Below are 10438 nucleotides of genomic sequence, written 5' to 3' on the forward strand. Positions count from 1 at the left end.
TAACATATGTGCCTGTCACATACATACACATATATGTTTTTTTATATATATATATTTTATATAATGTATTTTATATATTATATATAATATAATATATAATATATTATATGTTTTATATTTATAATATATATTTTATATAATCTATATGCTGTATAGATTTGCTGCCGTGTTAATATATACACTTGTCATATATAAAAATATTTCTTATATATAATAACAGCATTGTTAATATTGCTATATATGGAATATATACATTATATATGATAATATTGTTGTATATAACTATTTTAATATATAACTATATATTATATATAATATATAATAATAACATATATTTGTCATATATATAACAACATATATAACAAACACATGTTGTTATTATTTTATTATTATATATAACACACGCATATAAAAAAGACCCTCTGCAGTTTGTTGAGGTATCTAACAAATATATATTATTATATATGCACACACATATGTATACACACACATATATATACAATTATAATAATATATACTTTTATATATGTGTATACACATACATGTGTACATGTACATATATGTGTACATATATATAATAATATATCATAATAATAGATATTTTTAATATATATCTCTCTCAATAAACTGTGGAAGGCCTTACTGCAAGGGTGGGGCACCAAGGAGCATTTCCAAAAGCTTTTCCCTGGGTTTTGCAGAAGAATGATGCAGAAGAAGTGCCAAAAGTCCCTTCTAGGCAACTCCAGCGATATTTGCACCTCCTCTTACCCAGGGGGGTGAGGAATGATGCGCTGGAGCTCAGGAACGGGAAAGCAAAGCACAGAATAAGCCGGCAGATCACGGGCAGTGCTTGGCAAGGCTGCACCGAGCGCGGGCGGTCCTGGAAATAGCGCTGATGGGTTTTCCTGGCTGCTCCCTGCCTGGAGATGCTGCGGTTAGAAGTCAGCCTGGATAGAAACCAGGTGGTTGCTCCCAGGGAGGGCTGAGGTTTGCGGAGCCGGTAGCGGGACGGTGACCGCGAGCATCAAGCACCTCTTGCGCAGAGGTGCTGCTCTCTGGTCCCGCCGTGCAGGACGCTCCTCTCTGACGGCGCTGGCTGCCTCCCTCCTCGTGCAGGTCCGGCTGAAGATGCTGTACGCCGCCACCAGAGCCACGGTGAAGAAGGAGTTTGGCGGGGGGCACATAAAGGATGAGATGTTTGGAACGGTGAAGGTACGGTGGTGGTTTCTGGGCAGCCTTTTGGGTTCAACGCTGGAGCCTAACCCAGGCTCAGCGCCAAAGCCGAGCGAGATGGGGGATGCTGGTATTTGCAGAGGACAGCATGGAGCTTTGTCCTCCGTGCAGCTTTAGTCTCCCCAGTGGCTGCTGCCACTTTCTCATGCCTGCACAGCTGTAGTCATACTGTGACAGAGACAGTGGAAGAGGTGGGAGAAAGGCTCAGAAGACATCCAGAGCTTTACTCTGAGCTGGAGAAGAAGCGCCAGGCGGTGGCAGTGTCGCTCCAGCAGCGAGAGCTGCTGCCCTGCCGGGGACAGCCGGCTGCCTTGGCAGCAGGTTTCTCCTCTTCCGTGGGCTTTTCCATGGGCAGAGGGAGCTGCACAGCCAGGACCTTGCCCCTTGCCGGGGCTTCTGGTGCCGATGGGAGCCAGGGAGCATCCCCAGCAGCTGCCCTCCTGCTCCGGTGCCCCTCTCTGCTGCTCTTGGGCCGTGGTCTCTGCCTTTCCCTCTTGCTTTGGTGCTCACGAGCTCTGTTAATTGGCCAGAGGAGCCGCACTGCTGCGGCCATGGGTGTCCAGGAAGGGGCAGAGTGGTCTGAACAGGCACAGGCAGTCAACAGGCACTGTTTAAAATCGAGCGTGGGATTTGCACGGAGGCATCCAAGAGTGCTGCTCAGGTTGATCCTCCTGGTAAGGAGAGAGCCTGATACCCGCTGGGTTGCTCAGACATAGCCTCAAGGCTGGGGGTGCATCCAGCCTTGCAGCAATAACCACCCCTGACACTTCCCCCCGTCCCTGTCCCTCTGTCTGCAGGAGGACGTGTCCCTGAGCGGGTACCAAAAGCACGTGTCCTCCTGCTCCGCCCCGGCCCCGCTGACTGCAGCCGAGCAGGAGCTCCAGCAGATCCGCATCAACGAGGTGGGTGTCCACCAGCCGGGGAGAAGGAGCCCGAGACCCTCGGGGTACACAGAGATGTGGGATGACGGGGTGTGTTTGCTGCTGGAGGTGTGGGAGCGAGCATCCAAGCATCCAGCTGAAAGGGATGGCTCATTTTTACTGCACTCTCTTGTACCTCTGCAGTTTAACCCATTCCTGCCCTTGCTGAGTTGGACCAAGCATCCTCACGGTCAAATTGGTGGTGTAAAGAGGAACTTAACAGACTTTTTTTTTTTTTCTTTCCTTGCTAGGACATGAGCTCAGAGCTCCATTTTGCTTGCTGTAATTGGCAGTCAGAAGATGGTTTGAGGCTGAAAACAGGCAGCAGTCTCTAACCTCTAGGTATCGGGGGCAAAGCCAGAGCTGTGTCTGAGTTTGCGGGGGAAGCAGGAAGAATTCAGGCTTGTCTTTGGGCTGCAGCAGCCTCCTTTCCCATACTCTTCCTCTGTGGCTATAAATATGAGGGATGTTGTCTGAAGAAATACGGATCTTAGCTTAAATTTGGGGCTGATGTGCTGGAAGAAGATGTGGAAGTGGTGCAGGGTAGGGTTGGGAGCAGACAAGGCTGTAACGCCATCGTCTCCCCACCAACATCTCACAGCACTCATGCCAACCTCTGTGGTGCTGTGAAACGCTGAGGCAGGGGAGGGGATCAGCTTGCTGACTGGGCAGACCACCTGGAAGCAGGAATTTGTTGGGGTGGGAGGATTTCACTTGGATACTGTGGAAAACCTTCATCTCTAGAGGAGCATCCCTCTCTCTTCTGCCTGTGCTGGGGCTGTGGGGCTCATGGTTGGGTCAGGACATGCCTGGGAGATGTGAAGCCAATCAGCCTGATGGCGTTAATTAATGATAAAGATGAGTTAGGAGGTTTCCACCTGCCAAAGCAGGTCTGGGGGTGACCGAGTTGGGGGGTGTTTGGGAGATGCCACCATGGGGTGATCTCCACTGCAGGGGTCTCCGCACAGTTATCCCAGCTCCCAGCCTGGAGGGAGGGTTTGTGCTGGAGGATCCAAGGTGATGCCCACGCTTGGAGAAGAGAGAGATGCTGATGGTGACTCTGCAGCTTGTTTGGCACCTTTGGGCATTGTGCCATCGCCTTGGCTGGCCAGTGCTACAGGATGAAGTAGTTTGGGGGGGTTTTTTGGCTGTGTCTTGTAGGATCATGTGACCCAGGTAAGTGGTGCTGGTGGTGCTTGTTTTCTGGGTGATCTGCCATGCTCTGTTTCCCACCCTTGCCTTTCTGAGACACAGCTCCAGGGGGAAGGTGCTGCTGCTGTTTGATTTGGTTGGGGGTTATTTTAAAGTATGCTGTCCCCTGTGTCAGCCTGAGCTATAGGGAGTGGTCATCAGAATTTAGAAAGAGAGGAAAATGGATATATTTTTGCCTGTGGACTTAAAGGTGGGAAGCAGCCAAGCACTGGGTGCACTGAAGGGTCTCTGTGTTGGTTCAGGGACTGCCCCCACTTGTTCCTGGGCACAGAGCAGGAGATGGTGGGAGCTACGGCTCGGGTGCTGGGTGCCATGCTCACCTCCCCAGGGCGGGTAAACTCGAGACACTCAGTAAATGCAGCTTTGAGCGAATTTCTGGAGCCATGCAAAGCAGAGGGCTTTGATCAAGAGGGGCTATCTGGGAGCAGCTCTCAACCTGTAGCACCCCGCCCAGCACAGCGATGCCTCCAGCCTTGCATGTTGCCTACAGGCTTACAGGGTCCTTGCACCTGTGTGCACATTGTGCACAGGCTGTGGGGGCCTCGCACATGCGTGTACATTCATTTGGGGGAGCAGATCCAGTGTGTGGGAGCGAGCAGTCAGGGCTGGCAGCGACCTGGGAAGCAGCCCCTGGGCAAGCCCTGACCTCAGCACTTCTGCATGTCTGTCCATGCCCCTGCTAGCCATTCAGAACCCCGTGTGTCTCCCTGGGTTCAACCAATCCATTAGGATTTTGGAAATAACACGAGGAACACTGTTTCTTGAAAAGCCACCAGCTTGTAAGTGTTTTGCTGTGCCCCTTGCCTGGAACTGCTGCTGGTGGTGCAGCTGTCCTCTCCTCTGATGCCATTGATGCACAACCCTCTGGGATGCCAACCTGGTTTGCAGTCTTCACTCCCAAAGGTGTCTGCATTTCTGGGCTGGCAGAAGCTCCCTGGGACCATCCTCAATCACTAGATGAGAGCAGAGAAGGGGTGGGAGGGGAAGGGCAGCAGCAAAGCAGGAGGTGGGAGGCGATGGCTGCATGGCAGCAGCTTCAGGGCAGACACAGTGGCCTTTTACACTGAGGTAGGGAGGACTCAGGTTTGCACATCCCCTGGGAGGGTGCCCAGCCTTTGGTAAAGTAGATTTTAGGCTGCGTGAGGCAAACTTCCCCTGTGGTTTGAGGATTGCATGGACAGAGGCAATGTCGTGAGCTACCCTCCTTGACAGCTGGGTGGGAGCTTGCAAAAATTTGCCATTTGCCATTAAAATATATATATTTAAATAGCTGGAAAATGCGTCACCGGCTTTACTGAGCTGGAAGTTGTCAGCAGACCGTGGGCTAAGAAATGGCTTTGAGTTTGGCATTGAGCTACCTTAACACCCACGATTGGGAAGTCTTTTTAGAAGCATCACAGGCTCAGAAACACAGAGGGGAGCCAGGCATATTGCATCGATAGGGCCTCGGGGGGGAGGAAGGCAGCTTTGAACCTGGGGGATGAGGCAGAAGGATTAAGAGGAATTAAAGGTGGCCGTGCCATTGCAGAGTGTAAGGGGGTGCCATTTGTACCTGCCCCACAGTTGGTGGGTGGATAGAGTGGAGGTGTTGCCAGAACCACCCCCCCCTGCAAAAGGTTTCACCATAAGACAGAGAAATGCTCGTTAGCCAAGGTCAGCACCATGCCGGCAGTGAGGAAAGGGGCGGGGGGGGAAACTAACCTAAAGAAAAGGAGATAATACAACCCCCCAACCAAGTCTGCTGCTGGCAGGGCTGGGGCTGGAGGAATGGGATGTGGCACATGCTCAGCCATCCCATGCACAGCTCTGGGGCTGTGCCCTGGTGGGTGTTCCAGTGAGCCAGTTTTTAATGTTTTTGAGAAAGGAAGGAGTAGACAATACAGAGGTATGTGGGGGAGTTGATGTGCTAGGACAACTTTCCACCTCTTGGGATTTTTGGACTTCAGCATGCTTCGTGTCGCAGCTTGAGGTCTCTCTGGTCCTGCTATAACCCTCCCAGCCTCTTTGCATTTACAGGGGAGAAAGATGAGGATGTGGAGGTGTTGGCGGTGGTAATGTCCTCGTGCTGCACCTCTCTGCAGAGTAGGACCAGGCGAGCCTGTGTGCACCCTCTGAATCCCTGCGCGCTTGCCCTCGGGCCCTTGCTGGTGCCACGTCACCCCGGGGGATGGTAGGACAGCAGAGCTTGGAGGTCAGTTGGACCTCTTGCCCACGCAGCACCGGACAACCTTTGAGCAATTATTTCCCGAGAGCTGAGCATTCACACTGTGTTCATCCTCCAGGATGCTTGGCATAGACAGACGCTTGGGCATTTTTTTCCCCAAAAAATTTTAGTATATGCTATTTGGTGGAGGATAGTCCAAAATCTATTGCTGCAACTGCTGGAACTCCTACAGATCCTTTCTTGGAGCCGTAACTCCTCCAGACCCTGGGCTGGGGCACCTTGGCTGGGGAGCCGTCAGGAGATGGGGCAGGGATGGGCTCTGTGCGGGGATGTCGGCAGAGATACTGCGTGTGGGGCTGCCAGGGCTCGGGGCTGGGGCTCTCCCTCCTGCTCCTTCCCAGCGCTGATGACTCCCATGTCATTTTTTGCTGTGCTCCCTGCCCGTGCCGCCAGGACCTGCCTTCCCTGGCCTCCAGCAGAGAGATGGTATGCCTCCATCCTCCCGGCATGTCCGTGTGTCCCCCACCCCTTCTCGTTTCACACGAGACCCCTCCCTCTGTCCCTGCGCGGGATGCCATTGATGGTGTGTCTCCTCTCCCCACGCTCGCAGGATTCCTGTTCCCAGGACTCGAGTACCGAGATGGTAGGCTGCTCTTGCCTGCTTGATGCCCGGTTTTTCCTTCTCCCGGTGCTGTTTTTCTGCATGCTGTGCTCCGGGCACCCGGGTCCATCATCTCCCCGGGGTGTGGGTACTGCGCAGGGCTGCTCTAACGAAGGGCAGCCTTGTAACGAGATCTGCTTTGGCGCTGCCGAGCTGGTTTTGAGATGTGAGCTAAAACTCTTGCGTTTCTCTTGGCATGCCTTGATTTTTCTTCCTTTTCTCTATCAGGGGAGGGAAAAGAAGAAGAATAAAAAAAAAAAAGGTTGGACTGTCCCCAAACCGATCCCAAAGTAAAGGGACCCATGCTCACTGCAGAGCACCTGGGTTAGCGTTGCTGGACTGTTTACCTGGGGTGGGGGTCTTGAGGTGGGATGGGCTCCTCCGCCGTCGGGGTGACGCCGTCTCCCTGTATTCTGTGGCAGATGGTGGGGGGCTGTTGCTGCTGCCCATCGCTGGTAGAGTACCCCGGCCCCGAGGAGGTATGCCGCGCCGGCCGCGTCCTGCCCCCCCCTTCCCCACTGCCGGCCCACAGCACCCTCCAGTCCCGGTCAGGGATCCCCCATTGTGGCTGGATGGAGGCACCTGGGGTGATGTGATTCTCTGCAATCTCTTTCTCTTCCCTGTTTGAAGTGGGCTTTGGTCTCCTGGACTAAGGGGTTTGCTTGGGGTACGGGCAGCAGCCTCTGCCTTGCAGGGGTTGTGGGGAAAACAGCAGCCAAGATCTTTCTGAGCTGTGGATCTCCAATTCCCCAGCTCCAACGTCAGAGGGAATGCCTGTCTGCTGCAGTTAAATCCACCGAGGAGGGGCTTGCCCTCCCCGCCGGTGGAGACCTGTGCAGCTGAACACTGTGATTTTAGGGCTCCCCCCATCACCTGCAGGTTGAGGTCAGAGATGATTGGAGATGGACATGTGCCAGTGTTGGTCACAGCATCCCTGCCAGGGACTCGCTGGGAAACATCAGTTTTATGCTGGTCTTTGCTGGGAGTGAAGCAGGGGGGCGCAGGGGTGCATGGCTGGGGCCGGGTGGTCCCCCGGCGTGGCAGTACGGTGACAAGCATCGCTGCCCCAAGCCTGGCTGACTTTCGGTGGTTTAATGCCATGGCCTCTGTGAGCCAGGTGTCAGGCAGCTCCTTGGATGAGAAGCCTTTTGCTGTGGCACTGGCCGGTTTTCCTTTCTCTCCCTTCCTCATCCTTTGCTGGTCTCTACCCTGACGCTCGGGGTGGTCTCCATCCCCAGGTGAAGACGGAGATCAGCGTGGAGAGCAAGCACCAGACCCTGCAGGGCCTGGCCTTCCCCCTGCAGTTGGATGCTCAGCAAGCCATCCAGGCGCTCAAGCAGAAGAAAATCAACTACATCCAGCTGGTAGGTCCCTCACACAGCTCCCCACACCCTGCTCCCCCTGCCTCTTGCTGTCGCCTCTCACTCCTGTCTGCTCCCCCATCCCCTCTGTCCATCAGAAGCTGGATCTGGAGCGGGAGACCATTGACCTGGTGCACACGAGCCCCACAGAGATTGCCGACCTGCCCAAGAGGATCCCTCAGGACTCGGCTCGTTATCATTTCTTCCTGTACAAGCACTCGCACGAGGGAGACTACCTGGAGTCTGTTGGTGAGTGCCCTGGCACTGGGACTGCCTGGTTAGAGCCTGTGCTGGTGCCCGCTCTCCCTGGACCGTTGCTCACGTGGGGAACGAGTGGGGATGGGGTGGCAGAGCAGGGGATCTTGAGCTGGTTCCCACTTGCTGTCCTCCCGCGGTGGGTGCTGGCAAGTCCTTTGGTGCCGAGAGAAGCTGCCGTGGCACAGCGCAGGGCGCTCTGGGTGCTGCCGTGGTGGATTTGCGCAGCCATTGTGTTGCAGGTGTACCAGAGCCAGGGGAGATTTGGGGAGAGGTGTTGGATGGGATGGCTCGCCTTCTGTCGCTGTGTAGACTGGGACTCTCACAGCTGGAAAAGCCGTGACCAGGGTGGGATGCAGCTGCCCAGAGCTCCCTGGCCATGAGCCCGGGCAGTGCCGCAAGCCCTGCTCTCTCCTTGCAGTCTTTATCTACTCCATGCCTGGGTACAAATGCAGCATCAAGGAGCGCATGCTCTACTCCAGCTGCAAGAGCCGGTTGCTGGACACCGTGGAGCAGGAGTTTTGCCTGGAGATAGCCAAGAAGGTAATTACGAGCCCAACCAGAGGTGATGGAGCAGAGACCCGTGCTGGGCATCTGCAAGGGGCTGTGCCACAGCCTTGGTCCAGCCCCACTGGTGGGCTCAGGGGGGAGTTGGGTGGCCCTAAGGTGGGTGTCAAGACCCCAGGGAGCTGCTAACCCCTGCTTGCCGCTCCTGGGTGCAGATCGAGATCGACGATGGAGCCGAGCTGACGGCAGAGTTCCTCTACGAGGAGGTGCACCCCAAGCAGCATGCCTTCAAGCAGGCCTTCGCCAAGCCCAAGGGGCCCGTGGGGAAGCGGGGACAGAAGCGGCTGATCAAGGGGCCGGGCGAGAACGGCGAGGACAGTTAGATCCCGCAGGACTGGGTGGTGAACGGACAGCATCCCCGCGGCGCTTCCCAGCTTCCTCTCCGCTGACCTGGGGATCTTTCCCTCCATCTCAGCCTTTTTTTTTCCCTCCCCTTCTTTTTTTCCTATTTCATTCCTTTTTTAAACATCAGGATGGCTTGTTGCACCTGGGGGCAGAGCAATGGGGAGGGTTCAGGGTTGTCAGTGTTTCTTTTCCTCACATCCCTGTGCAAGCCCCGGGGCTGCCAGCGGAGGACGGGATCAGCAGGGCCGTGTCCCCCAGCTTTGCTCCTGTCCCCCCCAGGGTCACAGCCACTGCTCTCGGTGGCCCCTGGGTGACTGAAGGACACGCTCACCTGCAAGCTGCTCTATGCAAAGGGAAGGGATGGCATTGGGGATTCCTGTTTGAAAAGAGAAAATGCTTCTTTCCCTGCTTCCCCAGCCCCCAGATTTTGCTCCCCTGTCCCGCTCTCAGTGTGCATGGCCCCTCTGCTCCAGGCCTGGAGTGATCCTGCACCCCCTCAGGGTGCGGGCAGGACCCCTCCCCGTGGGGTGGGCTTTGCTGGCAGGAGTGTGTCCCTGGGGGAAGCCAGCCAGTGTGAGGTGGAAGGTGTGTGTGTGTCCCTCACCCTGAGTCCTGAGCTCAGCCTTGCCCTGGAGAAAGGTGACTCTGCCTTTGGGTGATGTTTGCATCCCCTTTTTGAACCCCTCCAATAAGGCTTTTCCCCTCGGAGGGAGCTGTTACAGCCCTGATACAGCCCTATCCCTGTTTAGGATGGGAGCCAGGGTGATCCTGAGCCCTGGTTGTACCTCCCCTCCATGCGCCCCAGCCCCCACCATCACCCATCTGCCGGCTCTGGTCTGGGGTGGCCTCATGTCTTAAAAATCACATGGGCTACCCCAAAATCCTTGTGTGGAGAAGCATGACAGCCCCTGCGTGCCTCCCCCAGGTCTGTCCCCAGCCACCAAGGGCCATCATTGGCTCCAAGGGCCAAGCTTGGCCCTGTGATTAAGGCTTCATGGGGGGTTTGGGGGGAGAGCACCTTGCTGCTGGGTACCAGCGAGGGCTCGAGAGCCGCCACTGGGAAGATGGAGAGGGGCTGGGTGAAACCTGCCCTCTGCTTTCCTGCTGCGGCGGTGAACGTGCCGACGTTGCCTTGACCTCGGCGGAGCGGGTGGTGGAGGGGGTGGAAGCTGGGGGGAGCAGAGCACACTGTACTGAACGCTGTATTTTCTAAAGAATAAAGTATTTTTAAAACAGTCTTATGCTCTTTGGAGGTCCCCTGGGTTCCCCAGGTTTGGGAACTTAGTAGCCACAGGCACTGCTAGCTGGGAGCCCACTGTGGCCACATCCAGCCCTCACCACCCCAAGGACATTTATGCTTTAATCCCAGGGTGTGGGACAACCCTTTCATGCCCAGCAGAGGTTTTAGGAGTGCCCGGAGCTAGAGCCGACTGTGGGGAGGCAGCATCGCTGCTCAGCCCAGCTTTCCTTTTTTTAAGGGTTGGTGATGATTTTGCAAGGCTGTGACACCTTGGCCTGGGGCTGTAGTTTTCTCAGCTGGGGTGCCTTCCTGCGTGGCAAGGGGGAGGGAAAGCTGGAGGATGCTGAGCCAAGAGAAAAGTGGGGAAGGCGATGGGGTCTGCCCACATCCCAGCCTCCATCCCTCCCACTCCTTGCCCAGGGCAAGGCAGAGATTCCCAGGCTCCTGAGAGGGGAGCCAGACCCCTTATCTCCCTTGGTG

General features: G+C 55.2%; 1 protein-coding gene across 3 annotated transcripts in view; it reads left to right on the forward strand.

The window, feature by feature from the left end:
• Positions 1–9955, forward strand: part of TWF2 (twinfilin actin binding protein 2) — a 26035-nt gene extending 16080 nt beyond the window's left edge. For all 3 annotated transcript variants that reach the window (XM_074836357.1, XM_074836356.1, XM_074836358.1), the window contains 6 exons: positions 1117–1212; positions 2031–2135; positions 7429–7554; positions 7650–7800; positions 8228–8349; positions 8529–9955. In XM_074836357.1, the coding sequence (XP_074692458.1) occupies positions 1117–1212; positions 2031–2135; positions 7429–7554; positions 7650–7800; positions 8228–8349; positions 8529–8696 (768 nt within the window). In that variant the 3' untranslated portion in view covers positions 8697–9955. The remainder of the gene's footprint in view (positions 1–1116; positions 1213–2030; positions 2136–7428; positions 7555–7649; positions 7801–8227; positions 8350–8528) is intronic.
• Positions 9956–10438: the final 483 nt, after the last annotated feature.

This window comes from Strix aluco, chromosome 11 (genome assembly GCF_031877795.1).
Source record: "Strix aluco isolate bStrAlu1 chromosome 11, bStrAlu1.hap1, whole genome shotgun sequence".
NCBI lineage: Eukaryota > Metazoa > Chordata > Aves > Strigiformes > Strigidae > Strix > Strix aluco.